Source organism: Haliotis asinina, chromosome 15 (genome assembly GCF_037392515.1).
Source record: "Haliotis asinina isolate JCU_RB_2024 chromosome 15, JCU_Hal_asi_v2, whole genome shotgun sequence".
Classification (NCBI taxonomy): domain Eukaryota; kingdom Metazoa; phylum Mollusca; class Gastropoda; order Lepetellida; family Haliotidae; genus Haliotis; species Haliotis asinina.
The window spans coordinates 44,154,885-44,174,605 of record NC_090294.1 but is presented as its reverse complement, the minus strand read 5'-3'; the positions used below and the strand labels follow the sequence as shown (position 1 = coordinate 44,174,605).

Sequence of the window (19,721 nt, the reverse complement as noted above, 5' to 3'; positions counted from 1 at the left end):
CTACCTGTCGCCCTGTAATTCTTTGAGGATGGATGAACCTCTGAATGGCATTTAGAAGTGATGAAGAAGAAAGTATATATACTTTATGTTCCTTATTATTAAAAGTTGATACCCGAATTCACTCCTTAAAGAATATGTACTGTAGATCTATAGTATTCCCAAAAGTTATTGAGGCAGGGGTAGGTGTTGCACATTTCATTTTCACCCGAGTTTCCGAGGTCATATAACAAAATTTCGGGACAAGGGACCTATGTCTTAAAGACAACATTATCCTTGTCTTGATTTTCGCGAGCCCTGCGCCATTTTAAACGTCTTTCATTTTGTGTTTCTTCCATTAATAGGGAATTTATAAGTCTTTGTAATTCTTGTATACACGAGGACTTCCTCGATTAATTTTCTCATTTCTGATATTCTCAAGGCTTTTGAAATTACTCACAGTCTGGCCAAGTCGCCGGCGATCCGGAAAACATAACTTCCCTGGGCTGCCCGCCTTGTTGTGCTCAGTCCCGACACCTTGCTGAAGATTCTGTATTCTGTAGACAGAGGAATGCCATGTCTACCAGCTAACACTTTTGCATTAGTCACACACGTTTCATAATCATCTAGATCCAGATTTCTTTCCTCTTCTGCATATCTGTCATGTCAACAATGGAAGCCGTCTGCTACGCAAGGGGAGATAACTCTGGATGTAGTATGGTTCATTCATAAACCTGAAAGAGTTGCCTCCCATATTGAGTACCTTACTACAAAATGCATTTTAAGATTCTATTATCAATATGAGGAAACGGAGATTTTCTCAGTAACATCTGGGAAATCTCTTTTTATATATGTATAACAACTTATTTTATTTCGTGGGTGTTGACAACCAAACAGGAATCTGTGCTGAAACGTGACACTCACAAAATAAATTAAGGCTTGCCAATGGTTCGTTTACCTGTAGAGAATCTGTATCGAAAGATATCTCGTACATGGGGCCCCAAGGAACTCTTCACTTAGGAGACGCCACAACTTTCCTTATCGTTTTGCAAAATATACCTCGCATATTCATGGTAAGCTCAACTTGCGCATTGGTTTACATGCTGAACTGTGACGTTTTCACTGATGAACACGATCAAGATCAATTCCTAATCTCTAAGCAATTATGTGATCATTAACAAAATCGGTTCATGACAATCATACAAAAACACTGCGTAATACAATGTACAGCATGAAATGTATCACATTCGTCCAACCTACAGGAACTTCGAGACTGTCCATAGAGTAAAGTACGAATTCATCTTTGTTAACAAACGCGCAGTCTTCTGAACAGTCTACTGTGATATTGAAGGAGTATTGCTAAAAGCGGCGGAAAACCATACTCACTCATTCACTCACACTTCCGAGCACAGCGGTCAAACTGGCATCTATGTTTAGCTATTCATCTTTTATTTCACCAAGTCACGTTGTACTGGTGACAATGACCTTCAGTCATCGATTCCAGAATGTTGGAAGAATTCGGGGATGTGATCTGTGTCGCAGCTGACGGTAAAATATGTCATGAAATACACGTCACGTGACCGGCCTCGTCGAAACTTGAGTTTGTTTGTTGCTTTACGCAGCACTCTTAAATATTCCAGCTTTATGAGTCAGTCAGTAAATAATAATAAGTCTGGGCCAGAAAATCCAGTGATTAACATCATGATCTACGTAGCTTGGATACGATGAAACCAAACTAACCACCTGATCCTGTTGGTTGTCTCTTACGACAAACATGGGTTAACGAAGAACAATTCTAACCCTAATCTTCGCGGATAAACACTATCGAATGTTCGGGAAAACTCGTTTTGGCGTTCATGTTTTCGAAAACATTCCAAACGTCATCATCGACGTTTTAGAATAAACACAGATAATTTATCACAGACACCCAATGGTCGTTCAATTTTATTCTAGAGTAACCATCGTAATATTTTGAAAATAGAATCACAATAAAGTACAGTCCCAGTGAGTAAAGGAATTGTGGGATTTACGACTGTATATGGTATTTGTGTGCGTGATGTATGTTGTATTTTATTTGACTTCAAAGTGAAGGTTGAAGATGAGGAACTGAGACATGAACAGGGTTAATGGCACGTGAATGAATCATTACTATTTTGTCATTCTTTGTCGTATCTCTCCAATCGAGAGTTCCCTGCAGCCCGCACTTGTATGGTCGGTCCCTCATTACTGCGCCGGAGTGTGTGTATTCGTCGTCACACCATTGTGACGTATGAGTTCCATGACGTCACATACTTCAGTCAAGGCTAAAAACGATTTGTAGCAACAACAATTTTCATGCGAAAAGATATCAGGACACGTCTGTAAAATGAACAGTGGAGTTGCTTTTCCTTAATTTCAATTAATTTATGGCACATCTCCAATCTCGTGAGGCAGCATCAGCGGGACGCTTTGAACGTGGATACGTTTGTGACGTCACGCCATTGTTCACGCGGCCACCATACCGATGACGACAGGCCTTCCGCCAAACCACATCTTCAGACCAGCTTGTGTCACACGGCGCCTGTCCACGTGACTATGGACAGCAACAGAACAAGTAAAACCATGTACATCATCACCGACGAGTGTGAAAAGGTAATCTGACATAATACTCTCTGTCTGACCATTGCGCTAAGGGGACAAAGACGAATGATGAACTAACTGTCAAGTAACTACGAATTCGAAAGAGAGCTGATGACACAAATCTTTGATCACCATTCCGAGTTGAACCCAAATCACTCTCACTCAAATTGGACATTATTTTAGGAGCCAAAATGTTGTTTAAATGGTCCGTCGTATTTCGGCCAGAGAGAGTATTTTGACATAGTGTCTGTGCCTAAATTATAGCTTTGTTCTTGTCCCGTGGCAGTCTGTAGACAATCAAGTCTGGACCAAGAAAACCTTACCAAATCCCTTAAGGGTACAAACCACTCCCTCACTCAACCAACCCCTTAGATTCCGGACCAGAATAAGTCTGCTGCTACTTAGGCTGCATAAAAAAATTAAATGTTTCTCGGGCACATTTTTTTTGAGAAGTGACGAGGGACATTTTAAACATTTTTTAATAGAAAAAAGTGACGCGGGAGGAACACATTTTAATTTTTTCTCTCTCAGAAACACAGTTTGGGAGGGGCGGTGGGGTAGCCTAATGGTTAAAGCGTTCGCTCGTCACGCCGAAGACCCGGGTTCGATTCCCCACATGGGTACAATGTGTGAAGCCCATTTTCTGGTGTCCCCCGCCGTGATATTGCTGGAATATTGCTAAAAGGCGGCGTAAAACTAAACTCACTCACTCACTCACAGTTTGGGAAGTTTTAGCACGTTATAATGAGTCGTAGATTCAGTCACACTCGTTCTTACAGTGGACAAATGGATGATCAGGACGCGGCTAAGTCAAAACTATTTTTTAAAATGGCTATTTTTTTAAATCACACGCACGCACGCGCGCACGCATACATATATAATTACAAGTGTTAAAATCAACGCTTTCATTTCACGCAGGACACTCAGCGCTGTCCTACCACACCTTGCTACTGGCTTGAGAGCATCAACCCCGACATGGTCTCACCCATCTTGAAGGAGCTAGCTACTCAACACATGAAGTACGTAAGGACAAGTCCCAACAGGGCATCAGGTCGACGGGGAGGTCAAACTCAGATCCAGGCCATGGAGGACCTGTACTGGGCGAAGCTGGGGAAGATGGGGGTAGACGACTTTGGACTTCGGAACAGATCTTCCACCTCGTTTAGACAAGATGCCATTGGTATGAGGAATGCACACATGTACTTGATGGCCACCCTAAATAGGAATAACAATGGTAATACCAAAGAACGCAAACAATGTCAAGAACGTGCCAAGCCAAGATCAAGACATGGTTATTCAAGCAAACGCCCCACCAATGCTATGAAGTTATGTTGCGCGAAGGAGACACACCATGGGGATCTTGATAGAAACCAGAACAAACCTGGATCCAACACAATATGGAGCCATGGGCTTTCAAACAATTTCCAGACAGCCCCAAAGCAAGATGGCAACGTGAGCTCGAGAGACCACGTGGTTGGTTGGAAGAATCATAAAGAACCTACCCAAGGTGAAAGAATAGTTGTGAAGAAGGCTAATGTTGGTGGTGCTGAAGGCGTCTCAACGTCGTTTTCAGGAAGAGCTGATACTTCAGTTAAAACCGATCATGGCAAGAATGATGGGCCAAGTCTAGAGCGTCTCCTTTGGGAAGTATCCCATTTCAAATCCATCTCGGAGATCCCGCTGGCACTCCAAGACAAGCTGTTACAGAAATTGTGTAAGCCTTTACTTAATGGCGGTTACAAGGACGACAAGACACTATGGTCAAATCTGTTCAGCATCCCTCTACCTGATCTGTGTAAGTTGTCATCTAGTGGTTTTGTCCCCAACGCAGCGACAGATACAATCCCTCAACCAGAGACACACAAACAACTTGTGACATACATGAAACAGTGCAATGAACTGTCTGAGAGAAGCAGCTACAGACAGGTCCCCAAACCATGCAGGTATATACACGTAATATATAACGTTTTGATTGTCCATTGAAACAGATACCATAGCCATAAAACGCGAACAAGTGATGGGAATTCCATGAAGGGAAACACTGAAAATCAGTGATAACATACAATGATTTGGGGTTGATTTTGATTTTGTTTTGGTTCTTTTTTGTTTTTCTTTTTTCGTTTTTTTGTTTTTGTTAAACAGATAACGTTCGTGCAACATAACATAAATGTGAACTTAAATCAGATTGCTTAGATAGTGAAAAGTTTATAGTGTTTGATTTATTAGTGAATTGTTCAAACATCCAATATATGTCATGTTTTCCAGAAAGGGGGTGTCGAGTTCAGCTCATCCGAATAGTTTCGTCTGTGATGATGATTTGATTGAAGATCTTTGCTTCAAAGGATGCAGTTCCGGAGAAAGGTTCATCTACAACTTTTTCCCAACCTTGGTCAAATGTTGTTCACTGTTACTACCGCATGACAGTTGCCGCAGAACTGACATCCAAAGAATCTACAAATATTTGTGTTTGGTTGGTTGGTCGGTTTGTTAACGTCATAATAGATATACGCCATTGCGATAGGATGACCACCCCGATCCTGACAGTCACCTCCTGAGACATGCATTAGTTGCTGAAGACCAAAATCTAACCCGGATGCATTTTAGGGGTGCAGATATTCGTGCTAAACACTACTATGTACAATGCACGTTTGCCTGAGAAATACTTGTACGGGTTCTGTCGGTGGACATAATAAGCTATTTACAGGCACCTTTCTATTGTCGACTGATAACAATATTTGCAGATTTCTTAGCCATCCTTACTAACTGTAAATATCGATTATATCTGTTTATAGTATAGACACGTGTTTATGAATCCCTATAGAAATAGCGACGATTACGACTATAGCAAAAGAACGAATTTGTGAAACCGCGGGAACATCAATTATTCGTCTGGGAACGACTAAAGAATATTACACAGCGTAATGGGAAAATTGTCTGCTGGGAGTTTGAAGTCACCCATTTTTGTGGAGAGTCTTTTGCCACAAGCCAGGCATGATAAATAACTGATAACTGAAGTTACAAAACTGTCTTCTTGCAACATGGCCCTACGGCAATTTAGGCGAGTTTAAATACAATATGCTCTATGTGATTCCATTATATCTTCAGCAACCCATGCTTGTTAGAGGGAAGACTAACGGAATCGGATGGTCATGTCCGCCGACTTGGTTGCTGGGTGTCATCGTATCCCAATTGCGTAGATCGGTGCTCATGATTCCAATCACTGGATTGTCTAATCCAGAAGCGATTTTGTACAGACCGCCGTCACATAGATGTGGTGTGAAACAACAAACATCGAGTAACAGGAGCAGTAAGGAGCAGACATTATCTGTAATTACCATCTTACCTTTTATGCTATTTGCAGGTCAGACACACCTATGAATTCCCTGTGGGATGATGACTTCATTCACGAACATTACATCCTGTCTCCCTTTCGAGCCTCTCTTGGACAAGTTTACCACAATGATCATGTAATTACTTCACTCTCCACCATAGACCATGATGAGGATAAGCCAGCCAGCCATGCACCGTTTCCTTCAGAGTACGTCTTCAAGAAGGTTTGTGGACCTTCCTTCAACATGTCTCCAGATTTCAGATACATTACGATTCCCACTCTCCCATCCGACATGGTCAACTACCAAGTGGAGACGGATGGCCTCAATGACAAAATTATCGGCACAGGATGTAGTGGTAAGGTGTATGCAGCAACGCTGACACTGTCCCCAAGGCAAAGCAGAGAGATTGCCGTGAAAGAAATGTATATGAACATGAGATCTCAGAGAAATATTGTTAATGAAACAAGAATCGCTTTGTACCTTGAACCTACAGGTTTTGTTCCAATCTGTTATGGTTTGGTGAAAGATGAGAAAGGAGGGTACAGCATTGCGATGGAACTCTTTGGATCAGGCCAAACACTCCGTGCCATAATCAACACAAAAAAAACATTGCCTAAAATACACTGGCTACATATTGCGTATCAGCTAGTGGATGGGTTGTGCAAAATTCATGACAAAGATGTCATCATTAATGACATCAAGCCAGATAACATCCTGGTGGACCTTTCTGGAACACGTCCAAAGGTTAAGTACTGTGATATGGGATCAGCATCATACAAAATTGGTGTCACCTTTGACCAAGGTCAAGACATGAAAAACTTCATTTACATAGCGCCAGAGGTCTGTGCATATGCTCCCACGACAAAGGCCAGTGATATTTACAGTCTTGGAAAAGTATTTCAGAACATTCATTCCTGTTCACAGATCCACACCATGTTGGTACTTTACAATATGTGTAGCACCAAGACACCATCTGACCGACCTGCTCTCTCTTGTCTCAGATGCATGCTCCATGAAGAGTACACAAAGGAGGTCTTGTCCCAGACTGAAGCAGCACGTGGCGTCCTTAACCCCAGGGAACAGGAAATAGAACCTCAACTCTTTGTAAACAGAGATTCAGAAAGTCCAGGAAAGAAAGGCTCCCCACATGCCAGTCCTGATAGGTTGGGAAACAAAGCATCTGAAGTTGAGTCCTGCAACAGTGGTGAGAATGCTGCACCAGACAACCAAACACAAAGTTCTCTTCCCAGCACAGTCAGATGTGCCACAAACACTGAGTCAACCTTAGCCAACTCTGGAGCATCAACAGCCCATGACCTATCTGCTCGCTTCCAGAAATTGCCTGATGCTGCTGTTGAATCTTCTGCAATTCAGCAAACATGTGATGGAACAAATGATGACTGTCCACTGCCAACAATCACAGAGGAGACTGTTGCTATCATTGAAAACCAAGATAAACCGATTGCTCCAGCAAAAACAGATGAATCACAACTAATCAGACGTTCATCATCACTTGTAAAGGAGGACCTGGGCATGTATCCTGAAGCAGCTTCAGAGGGTCACAGCATGTCTTCTCAAAGTGATACAGAATCAGCTGAACCATTGCTGGCTCATCAGTTGTCAACAGGCAAAATGAAGGAAGCCCCTTCCAGCCAAGACCGGCCCAAACCAGCATCTTCATCAGTTTTAAAAGCTGCAGTTCACACGAATCTCATCTCTCATGATGCCAGTGTATTTGAAAAGCCCGGTGAATTAACATTTTCAGATGCGTTCTACTTCCTAGGACTTCTGATAATGCTGGCTTTTCGTCTTCTCTGGACCACTGATGGTGATGTTCACTAACTGTTGGATACCAAAATTTTGCATCTTCAAGATCATGCATTCTAATATAAGAATACTTTATATGTTCAGATATGTAACTAAATATATATCAGCTCCTTTAAGCCATAGGTACCGAACTGGCAACTATCAAATATCTTCTGAAATGATATGAAATTATTAGCCATATTTGTAGTGTTTTTAGAAAATGCAAAGTGTTCTATCAGAAAGACGAACATTGTTGGATAAATGCATTGAACAGAATCAAATATTTTAAATGGGTGCAGTCTACATTTTAATTATCATGTAGAGTTATTCAGAGTTGGTTGTTCATTTTACTGGGTACATTAATTACATTACAGATTGCATCCTCTGAGTCCATATTTCATGTCCTATAAGTACTTGGAATAACTATGCTATTTCATTGTTTTGTTATCTGATAAAATATTTGAAGAGTACATGATCAGTTTGCAAAAGTCATTAAACATAACATACAATTGTGTTTTACTGCCTTTCAATGATCAGTAAAAGTAAAAAAGAAACTTCATCTGCCTCAACTAATACATTTGATCAACTCTACATATTACAAATATTCAACAAAGAAATTTGTAATGAGGATTTCAATATATTTCTCAAAATCATCAAAATGTTGATAAATGTGATCAAGAGTTACGAATCCAAAAACAAAATGTCATGTAACAATTCCAAAAATATACAGGCTCACTTATCAGTGAGACTGACTATTCAATCCAGTCATTCACATTTTACAAACAAGTTTGCTTTGCTGTAACAGATTTAAATGGCGTGTTTGTTTAAATAACACATCAAGGTTTTGAACCATCTGAATAGTGGTCCCTAGACACTCTGTAGACTAATACTAGTTTCTGAAATGAACCTTCTATGCAGAAAATACATTTCCTAAATTACATTCATATACTTCCCATCAAAAGTATAGACTCACTTGTGTAATTGTATCACTTACTTCAGTCAGCTGTTCTCAACTAAATGTTGTAAAATATTCCAGGGCGTATAAAGGTACTGTTTAGACATGAACTGATGCATAGTAGAACAAATTTGTAACTTTGAAAAGATTATAGTCATGAGTTCAACAAATGATGAAACTCACTGAAAATTGGTGAATTCTTCAAAATAATTTACACCAGAATGCAGCTGTTCACATACACAATATCTGCAAATGCTTTTCATCATGCATTTCTTCTGCATAAGGTCTACAGTTGGTTCCCTTAAGTTAGACATGAAATTCATCTTCAGTGCAGCCATATTCATATACAGTATACAGACTGAATGCTTTAAGTGAGTCTAAACTTTTGATGGATAGTATATACATTGTGTAATACAATAAAATTATCTCAAAAACGTTCTTTCAGAAACAGTAGTAATCCACATATCCAGGATTGTAGACTTGGATGCTAGACTTGCATGGGCTGCATTGGGTATATTTGTTTCAGGGTCTGTATGATACACTAGACTGTCTATAAACCCCTACATAATTAGTTCATTATACAGTTCTCTAAGCTTTTGGTCACTGAAAAAAAATTATCCTACAAGCTTAATGCACAGATAAAAATATATGATGTATGACATAATACTCCAAGCATATCATGTACACATCTTTATACATCCAACATATATAAAGTTTTACAGCCGAAATTTGTGTAATATTATAACAAACCACATCACCAGTTGCACTTCCATTAGCATTATGAGATGTAAGTACACCCACATAACCAAAGTTATCTGGAGCCCTCCTTTACTTTCTACTCCAACTTAAAAAAAAGAATGTCTTTTTCCAGTGTCAGTGAATCCACGGACCCTCTTAACAAAGCTAAACTCTACAGTTCACATGATCTTCTTCTTCAGAGGAAGACCTGAAGCAACAACAATCTTCCTCCAGATGTTTGTGAACTGATGATAAACCATTGGCTCTGGCAGGTACCCTATGTCCTGGCCAGAGGCCCTACTATGCTTCAGATAGAATGAATACCCTTCATCCATCGCTATCTTTGGTCTCAAATATCTGTACTGCTTGTACATGTTCACAAAACATCTTGACGGATTATCAGGTTTTGCATAAACCTTGAGGGAAAAAGCATTGTTCAGCTTCCTCTCCAAATACTCATGGCCTTCAGGGTTAGTCTTCAGGACAATATCACCCCATTTCAGGTCCACATGATAGGCAGGGCCTCGGAGTCCAAAGAACTTGGAGTTTAAGAACCACATACTGTTAATAAGAGTTTCCAAGCTGTGTCCTCCAAGCTGACCAGTCTGGAAGAGTAATTCGATGTCATTACTGTCCACTGGGGAATGTTTCGGAGACACAATCTTCCCATCTTCAGTTATCTTCTTCTTGAGGTAATCTCGGGATAACTGGAACTCTTTGTCTTTTGTGATTGAATAAGGGTAGCCTGCATCCTTTAAGAAGATGTCAAGACGTTCCTGGACACATTTCAGTGACCGACCCTTCAATTCTCCCCCATCAACCTTTCTAGCTTCTCTCAAATAATCCAACAACAGCATGTTCAGTTTTTCTGGAGTACATGAAACTAAATCAAAGTCTTCTTGATATTTCTCAAACAGAAACCTTTTGAACTGATTCACTGAATTCCTGACAAGAACCTGTGTTCCTGGGCTCAAATGAAGCCTCCTGTTCGGCACTGTGCCCGAAGTATGGCCTGGAACTATCCCAGAAGCAGCCTGGCAGCTTTCCTCATCCAGGTCCAGATCATCTTCAATAAGATCCAGATCTATAACTTCCTCAGTTTCTGTAACAGATTCTGGGTGTGGCTGCTCTGATGTTCTCTGGGGTAAAGTCACAAGAATTTCATCTAATACAGTTTTATCCAGAACTGCTGGCTTTGCCATAATGTCTGTACTGAGACCATGGTTTTGACCTGCAGAACTAGAGTCAGTAGATGTTCCACAAAGAAACGGTGAAGAATTTGTTGATGTTGAAGGTTCACAATTTTCAAAATTTTCATTTCTATCATCAGACGGACTAGCTGTAGGATAACCTGGATCACAATGGATACTGGTTGGTAAAGGTTGTGTTGCTGGTTTGGTGATATTAAATTGCCTTACAATACTTGCCTTTCTACCTGGAGTTCTCTGGAATTTAACTTCAACTGGATGTGAAAAACCATCATTTGAATCGTCCTGGTCACAAGGGATTGGAGACTGAGAGTGTTGTACTGCATCAGTGGTGTCCTGGCAATGGTACAACTCAGGATTAGGATACGGTCTTTTTCTACGATTTTGGCAAAACACATTTTCCTTGTCTACTTGTTCCCAACTTTTGTTGGCCCTGAGATCAGTTTCCCTCAAGTCCATTTGAGAATGATGAAAAAAAGACTTAGTTCTTCCACTTGTCTCAAACGACTTCGTGCAGTAGCTCTCACTGATCACATTACCACTGCTCTGCAGCAGTTCACTGAGGACGTATCTCTCCTTCTTCATGTTGTCGATCTCCACACACACATAGCCACTGACCTCCACAAACTGACTGAAGTGGAGGTAGTTGCGACACACATCTTGAAGCTGCTCCACAAAGGAGGTAAAGAACTCAACTGAGTACTGCTTATCCATCTCTTTCCATCAAGGTCAACTCTGCAATCAGAAGACATCATCTTACACATGATGGCCTGCACATTCACAAGCTACCAAGGACATGAACATTAAGACTAGGGATGCTGTTGTAGAAGCAATCACAGTACGAAGGTGATATAATTCAAACACTATACCATGTACTTATGATTGTTGTAACACTGAGGCTGTTTTGTTCAACAGCACCCGGACTCTGTTCCCAAAGTCATCCTAGCTCTACTTTGCATATGATTGTAATACTTACAGTTTTAAGTAGGCAAAGATTATACTGCTACTAGATGAGCCAGCGCAGTGAATGCGTTTGTGACAAGCAGTCAGGGCAAGTAATCTGGATGAATACACTTTGTTGCTACAGGTAGACTGGCGATTAAGCATGTGCAATACATGCTGACCAAGGCATGAAATCAATACTGCTACTGTTTAACATTTGTTTCGCAGAGTGATTTAGTTCAGCAAAACATTATCATGACACGATTCACACAAGGAAATTGAACTTTTCAGTATTTAGATGACAACCTGTTTCCCTCTTGTTTCAAATGTTATGTTCCGGAGGGTGTTCCCATCTATGCAAATTGGGGTCATTTGTCAGTTCATGGCTCATCTAATACTTGTCAAGCAGTAAGATGGCTTTGTGGAACTGGGACAATATTGTTTGACGATCAGGTGATCAGCATCATGATCTTTAAGAATCTTAGGACATTAGTCCATACTTAAAATCAACAATAGGTAATATGTGCAAAATAGTTTCACAAATTTTGCCAGCCAGTTAGGCAAGCTGAGCGAAAATCTTACTAGCCCACAAAATAAATCACTGTTCAGAAATTTGAATGCATACATGGGTTTCAGCACTACGTTGCTAATATGATGAACATTTTTAATCCAGTCCCAAAAATTACATGATTTAAAAGTGTATAATAAGTTATACACAGAGATATATATTTACAAAATTACCCCATGAATATTCACTCACTCCTAGTGTAATACAGCATACATGTATCACTTGAATAGATAAATACCTTCATAATAGAAGACTTGTATAATAACAACACCTCTGAGTTTTGCTAAAACCAACAATGTTATTGTATGATACACCTTGTTTTTTAATGACAAATGGTCATGAAACAGTCACAGTATATGAAGGAATGAAGCACATATATAACCCTGGACACGTGAGGATGAACCCCTGGCTATTTGAATGAATTTGTTATAAGGTGATATTACAGTTATTTTTTCAGCAAGGTGATGATTATTAGCTTCGGCTTTTTGTGAACTCAAAATGAAGTAATTTTAAGCTGAATGCAAATTATATGATTCTAAACCTGAGAAGATCCGGTTAGAGCTGGTCTTCAAAAATAACCCATGCTTATCGTAAGAGGTGACAAAGGGGATCATGTGGTCACTCGCTCATTTGGCTGACACATCACTGGATCCAAATTGTGCAGGTTGGTGCTCATGCTGTTGATCACTGTATTGTCTGGTCCAGGCTCAATCATTAACAGATCATCACTATTTAGCTGGAATATTGCCAAGAGTGGAGTTAAACAACAATGAATCATAATCCTGATTCTCAGTGACCAACAAACTTGACAACAGCAGGGAAACAGTACTCAGATCAGACATTTTTCAAAAGGCAAAATATTATTTGTGTTGCTGGTCAATTTCCTTTGGAAACATAAGCACTGAAATGTTCATTTAATTAAATTGCAACACTGAAATTGAAACATGTGATCTGTAAGCACAATACCAGCAAACTGATTCGCACAAAGTATTTTGATCATGAAAAACCCTTTGTTGTCAATATGTCTAGAGCTTCAACACAGGTACCTTCAAAATATTTTTTTCCGAAAGGGCAAGTTTGCGTTTGAAACCATCTTCCTCCAAAGCTTTGTGAAACAAGACCAAGTCAATGGCTCAGGAAGGTACCACTTGTCGGAGGGGATGTTTTTAGCAGACTTCAAGTAAAATGGAGACCCATCATCCATAGCTAGTTTGGGTCTCATTGACCGATATTGTTTGAAAAAGTGGACAAAACAGCGGTCAAGGTTGTCAGGCTTGGCAAACACTTTGAGGCAGAAGTTGGTACTCAATGCCCTTTCTACATACTCCCTCCCCTGATCATCAACTTTCAGTCTAATATCCCCCCACTTCAGATTGAAGTGATCTGCTATTCCTCTCAAACCAAAGTATTTAGAATTCAAGAACCACACAGTGTTGAGAAGAGACTCAGAATTGTAGTCTCCCAAAACATTCCTCGCGAACATGATCTCGATGTCATTGTCATCCACTGGGATAGGTTTCTGCACAACCTTGTTCCTGTTGAACTCCTCCATTTTCTGTTTGATGTAGTTCCTGGATGACTTGAACTGTGCATCTTTTGTAATAGAATAAGGGTAGCCCCCTTCTTTCAGGTAGCGATCCAGGAACACCTGCATTGTCTTCAGAGATCCTGGATTTGGCTCTGTACCATTCTTCTTCCTGGTTCCTTGAAAGAAGTCGAGAAGGATCTGATCCAGTTTCCCTGGATCTGTAGCCAGAGGATCAATGTCTTGGCCATATTTATCATGGTAGTAGCTTTTGAACTGTTTCAGGGAACTTTTCATGACTTTCAAAGTCCCTGGATTTGCCTTCTTATGATTCCTTGGTATAAATGCACTAGTTGGGCTGTTCTCACTAAACCCTCCACCTTGTTGGGGGTCAAAGGTTCCACACTGGCTCACATCCAGGTCCTCCTCAAACAAGTCCAAGTCAATCACCTCCTCAATCTCTTGTTCTGTTTTGAAAATCCCTGAAGCAGATTCACCTTGACTCTGGGGAACAAATACAGAGGTTTCCTCTGTTTCATCTTGGATAGTATCAAAAGTGAAACTTGACCTTGAGGCTGAGGAAGATGGACTAGGAAAAACAAAATCATGACTTTCTCTTGAGTTGTGTCTAACTCTTTCTCTCCCAAAAGAAGAAATGTTTGTGAACACAGATGTAGGCGTTCTTGTTTGTGCTTGTTCTGGGTTAACTGATCTGCTACTGTTCCCAGACAGGGGAACCGATGTGTATGAGGATGATCCTGCCATCTTCTGCAGGTTTCCATCATGTTGGTCCTGCACCAAGTCACTGCAAACTGAGGACATTGGATTTACACCATGATGACTTCTTGAATAAGATGATGGAGAATCCTTTGGAAATGTTTGCAGAACCTCCTCTTGTCTTGTCACCAGTTTAGTTCTCAAATTAATTTGACTTGGTTCATTTCTCTTTTGGGGGATTCTGTTAGTGTTAGAAAGACTTGTTTCATATGTGCCTATTGAATTCCCACAGGCAAATCGGTTTCCTCGTGTCTCAAATGACTTTGTACAGTAGCTCTCACTGACCACATTACCACTGCTCTGCAGCAGTTCACTGAGGACGTATCTCTCCTTCTTCATGTTGTCAATCTCCACACACACATAGCCACTGACCTCCACACACTGACTGAAGTGGAGGTAGTTGCGACACACATCTTGCAGCTGCTCTACAAAGGAGGTAAAGAACTCCACTGAGTACTGCTTCTCCATATTCCTCTGCTTCTTCCTAGGATGAAAAGAAGCAGAGATTAGGAAATCTGTCCCAGACTGCCCTCCAACAACTGTCTGCATGGAAGCATCCTGTTTATGATGTAACCATGGATACAAGGAAGTCACAATATGCCTACCTCAAGACATCATATCCTTCAAAATTCAGTTCTGAGCATCATTATTATCATGATTCACAAAGGATAATTCCAGATTAGCCTCTTGGACCAAGCAGAATTTAACAAGACTGTACATAACAAGTAGTGAGCAAGCCAAGGGTATAAAAAGAAGAGAATCTGGACACATAAAGGTATAAACATAAATGTCTGGGTGCAATTCCATAGAATATTCTGGAATAAGGATGCTCAAGAGTGTAGGTCCACATCAGATTTTCTGACTTCAGTGTTCAATCATCATGGTCATAGTCTTATGGCTGGTGCCAGGCAAATTAACACCATGAAACATATACTCTATTTACATACTTTCCTCTTGTTTCTGGATATTTGTTACAGAGTCGCTAGACAAACTTCTGGTCTCTGAAATGAACACATTTTACTGAAAAAAGCTGTTCCTAAAATATAGTGATAAAATATAATGAAAAACAGCCCAAAGAATTTCTCCCAGGGGCATAGCAACCATTACAAATAAAAGCTCAGTGTACATGATTCTTGCCAAAACCACTGGGCAAGCACTCAATACTATCTAAATATGAGGCTTTGTGGGAGTACTAACTTTACCGGGCAGACTTTTTTAGGTTTATCAGCGCTGATGAGACTCAAACGCACTTTTCCGATTAAGATCAGAAAGGGTGCCAGACCCAAACACTAAAGCCTAACCCCAAGGGTGACAAACATTAACCCTAAGGATCGTAAAGGGTGCCAAACCCTAAGGACCCTAAAGGGTTGTTTGCCTCTAAATACAAAATCAGTGGAGCGTGACTCAATAAATGAGTCCATAGGGATGCTATGGTGAGATAACTGCTCTGTGGCGATGGCTGGTGCTGTGCCTGGTAAAGTGCATTCCAGCCTGCTGTGCAAAGTACGGGACTGACACGAAACAATAATTGGCTTGCTATGAGCCTGTCTTCATTTCCACTGAATTTGTACCATTGTAAGGTAGATCTGCCAAAGATTCCAGACTTGCAATGGCTTTCCTCAACATTATTTGTTTCAGTGTCTGTATTGCAGACTAACAAAATTTATATTAGAATAAAAAATTTTTGACATCCGTCATTTCAGTGAAAAAGTAAGGAAAGTGTACTAAACAACATTCTGAGTAGTTTTATCTAGTGTATTTGACATTCATCATGTGTGTTCCTGTATTCACAAATGAATTATCTGATGACATTTTTGTTCAAACTGGTGATTATGGACAGCTCCAGATAAGGTGCGTATTTGCATATTTCACTCAATAAAAATCACATTTACTCAATTAATTACAAATCTGAGAGTACATAAAACATGCAAGAATCACTTAAAACCAAATGGACCTTTAAAACCTTAAAGGGGCACTGATGCGGAGCGAATAATGCTTCTCGCTAACGGTCTAATTACGAAAGCAGACCGCAAATTGGTCAGCGCCCACTCCTTCGACCGTGACGGACAAAGGAACTGGGCTCCTGTCCATATTAGCAAAATTTCTTCACTTAAACAGTCAGGAGGCCGGATGCCCATCACATGCCATTTGTTTAAAAATATCCATGGTATTCCTTGTCTGATCGTAACCATATATCCCAGCAGTGTAGTTCTTTTCAGATGCTTGGATGGTATACTTACTGATCCAATTTGATCCTATTTCTGTGTTTTTAACCTCGATATTTAATCATGTTACATGAAAATATGATGTCTACAGGCACGTAGCAAGCCATTTGTTTCAGTACGGAAGATTGCAAAGCTGTATATTTAGGTAGTTTTGAGTGTTGGTTCAGTTGTGATAGCAAATAGCATACGTAAATTGTGGTAGCTATGGTAGCTACAATGGTTTATTATTTATGATAATAAAACACACAGTTGATTTATTTGAATTCGTAAACAAAAAAACGGCTTTGGCTTTGGTAGAGAAATCTGAAAATTGTCTTACGTAAAAAAAACTTATTTCACTTATTTACCAAAGTACACAGCAAATGCCTGTGTGTATTCCTTATGTAACGAAATTCTGTTGGTATCCTCAAAACAGTTTTGGCCCATAAGTGTTTTCAGGCTGCATGTGACACAGAGATTATATCTTCCTTGCTGTAACTCGCGTTTGATGGTGTAAACCTACACGTGTTATTTGTCATCATTCTCTTGATGGTCAATTCATGAATTTATAACAGGTATAATTAGTAGCAACACCACTTCGGTTACTCAACAAAGGTTCCCATTTGGCATTTCTCCTGTCTGCAGTAAATACTCAACATTATAAATTAAGGTCTGTAATGGCAAATGTATTGTATGTTATGTAATATGTGCATGTAAGTGATGCAAGAGGGTTTATCACCTGAGTTACAAAAACAAACATTGATCAAAGGATTAACCGATAACACACTGATTGATTAATTACTTTTGTTCTTCTAGCGGATTTGTCAAAAGGCAGTGTGTGTAGATGACTACACCCTGTCGTAAAGTGTGAGTGCAGAAACAACATCCTCCCTTCAAAGAATTAACCACCCTTGCGTTGATTGATTGATTGCTCAATATTGGTCAACTAAATTACTTAGAATAGTGGACATCATACAATTAGTTGCCAGGTGTGCTATCTTGGGAGACCAATGAGAGGTTTATCTAGTTTTCACCAACGAAAGACGTGAAACGATGTGTTACTTTTTCGCAAATGAGACAGTTGTAAGACACGCGACACAGAGCAGGATTATTTAACAGCTGCAGATGGATGGAATACGATTTCTTTTACGTGAATATTGATGGATACATTCCTGAACAAGGTAGTAGCCTGACGTCGTTGCTATAAAATTAGTCTGTTTTACATTCATTTTTTGCATTTTGTTTTAATTTATTTGTTGTAGCATTCAGCAGAATCTGTATGACAGAAAACACACACTAGATCGCGTATGTGTGTGAAATAGGATCCACATTGGCAATCTATACAATGTATAAATGTTGCTGTTATGTTAGAAATTTACTATGAGTATAAGCAAATCGTATGTTCTTTTAGTAATTTTCAGAATCATACAAATATGACAATAGTGAGTGAGTGAATTAAGTTTTACGCCGCTTTTAGCAATATTCCAGCAATATCACGGCGGGGGACACCAGAAAATGGGCTTCACACATTGTACCCATGTGGGGAATCGAACCCGGGTCTTCGGCGTGACGAGCGAACGCCTTAACCACTACGCTACCCCACCACCCCAAATATGACAATAAACTAATTAGGGTTATGAGACAAAATATAGAGACGTACATTGGCTTCGTTATTTTTCCGTCCTAATAGTTTTTTACCATTTCTACCACTGGCAGATGATTAACCTTCAAAGTGTTTCATTTGTTTTCATAATACATTTGTAATGAAGTACAACTGACTTCACCTCAGTTTATATGTCTATAATTAAACTATCAATTGCACTTACGGACTGCGCAGCAGAGGTCACGAACCAGTCACGAATTCTGGGATATCATCCGGGTACTCACGGGAGAAAAACAATAACAAAAGTTTACACCAGTCCACGGAAAATGCTCCGCATCAGTGCCCCTTTAAGGCCTTGCGTACTTTACTCATATAACTATGATTCGTCGTGGCTTCCATATTGTACATTTAGAAATGGCTGCCAAATGTTTGGCAATATGACAGTTACTAAACACTTTTGGTCTACTGAGATGCGTTTATAGTTGCATATTTAGAAGAGTTAAGCACCCAATTTACGTATTTAGAAGAGTGAAGTACCCAAAAGTACTCAATTCTTTTTACCAGTGGGAGTATACAAGATGCAAGTTACGCCTAAAAAGATGCAATTACTCACACACAGACACGCATGGGACTAAATACCCAATTGCTTGAAAAGGAGCTCTGATTACGTAAATACTAAACAAAGCGTTAATAAAATGAGCACAGCAGATTCGTGAGAAGGGAAGTAACTTCTGGTATATCGCTGATGACTGAAGTCATCGCACGCTGCAGAAACATCCGTTTAATGCGATGCTACAAAACTGGAAAATATAGTCTAACACTATTCGAAAGGGATAGCAATAATTTCTCCGATCTATAAAGAGCAACTGTTTACCTTAGCGTCTACAACGGCAATAGTAAATATTATCTGATTTGACACATAACCCTCATTCCTCGCAGGCGACTGGTTTGTCATTCGGAAATTTGTCGACAATTTACGTCGAATGTGTTGTGCAAATGTTTCCTTGTTTCCGGGGAGTGTTCTCGCTTTGGATTATGTGGAATTATCGATAAAGCAAAGTGTTGACTTACATAAACACTGCGAATTTTATCACGTTCTTATCCACGTCGATTGTAATTTAATAAAATCAAACCAGGTTAGCGAGAGTCACTCAGTCACTCAAATCTGAGAAATTAAATGTTCTCTCAATTTTTTATTCGGCTCTCGCAAATACAACCAACAGCGACATAGTTCGTTAAAGCTGTTCCGATAGGGTTTGTATTTTGTACTATTATCCCAACGACCGAGTACCATTACCATGTCAAAATATGAGCGCAATGCTGAACTCCATAACCATATTGATGATATCATTCATTGACTCGTTAGAGCAATTAATGCAACTACTGGTGTGTTCTTCCGTAACAATCAATTATTGTCCTGCTAATATACTGCTTGACTGCCACCAGAAAATCGTTCACTGCACATGTA

The 19,721-nt window shown here is 39.9% G+C and overlaps 3 protein-coding genes across 3 annotated transcripts; 1 reads left to right on the top strand and 2 right to left on the bottom strand.

Annotated features, from left to right (window-relative positions):
- Nucleotides 1–968: 968 nt before the first annotated feature.
- LOC137266142 (uncharacterized) lies at nucleotides 969–7,769 on the top strand. The gene is made up of 4 exons (XM_067801631.1): nucleotides 969–1,049; nucleotides 2,410–2,607; nucleotides 3,514–4,538; nucleotides 5,957–7,769. The coding sequence occupies exons 1-4, from the start codon at nucleotides 969–971 to the stop codon at nucleotides 7,767–7,769; spliced, it is 3,117 nt and encodes a 1,038-aa protein (XP_067657732.1).
- Nucleotides 7,770–9,363: 1,594 nt separating this feature from the next.
- Nucleotides 9,364–13,249, bottom strand: LOC137265834 (uncharacterized). The gene is made up of 2 exons (XM_067801298.1): nucleotides 13,191–13,249; nucleotides 9,364–11,369 (listed from the first exon to the last, which is right to left on the bottom strand). The coding sequence occupies exon 2, from the start codon at nucleotides 11,346–11,348 to the stop codon at nucleotides 9,606–9,608; it is 1,743 nt and encodes a 580-aa protein (XP_067657399.1). The 5' UTR covers nucleotides 11,349–11,369; nucleotides 13,191–13,249; the 3' UTR covers nucleotides 9,364–9,605.
- Nucleotides 12,446–19,221, bottom strand: LOC137265836 (uncharacterized). Its single transcript, XM_067801299.1, has 2 exons — nucleotides 19,128–19,221; nucleotides 12,446–14,930 (listed from the first exon to the last, which is right to left on the bottom strand). Exon 2 carries the CDS (start codon nucleotides 14,912–14,914, stop codon nucleotides 13,193–13,195), a length of 1,722 nt encoding a protein of 573 aa, XP_067657400.1. The 5' UTR covers nucleotides 14,915–14,930; nucleotides 19,128–19,221; the 3' UTR covers nucleotides 12,446–13,192.
- Nucleotides 19,222–19,721: the final 500 nt, after the last annotated feature.

Bases quoted from the DNA above. Each gene is read 5' to 3' on its own strand.
- LOC137266142 (XM_067801631.1), top strand. From the start codon at position 969: ATGGGGCCCCAAGGAACTCTTCACTTAGGAGACGCCACAACTTTCCTT. The intron at 1,050-2,409 runs GTAAGCTCAACT...CTCGTGAGGCAG, and splicing joins ATATACCTCGCATATTCATG to CATCAGCGGGACGCTTTGAA. The intron at 4,539-5,956 runs GTATATACACGT...TGCTATTTGCAG, and splicing joins CAGGTCCCCAAACCATGCAG to GTCAGACACACCTATGAATT.
- LOC137265836 (XM_067801299.1), bottom strand. From the start codon at position 14,914: ATGGAGAAGCAGTACTCAGTGGAGTTCTTTACCTCCTTTGTAGAGCAG.
- LOC137265834 (XM_067801298.1), bottom strand. From the start codon at position 11,348: ATGGATAAGCAGTACTCAGTTGAGTTCTTTACCTCCTTTGTGGAGCAG.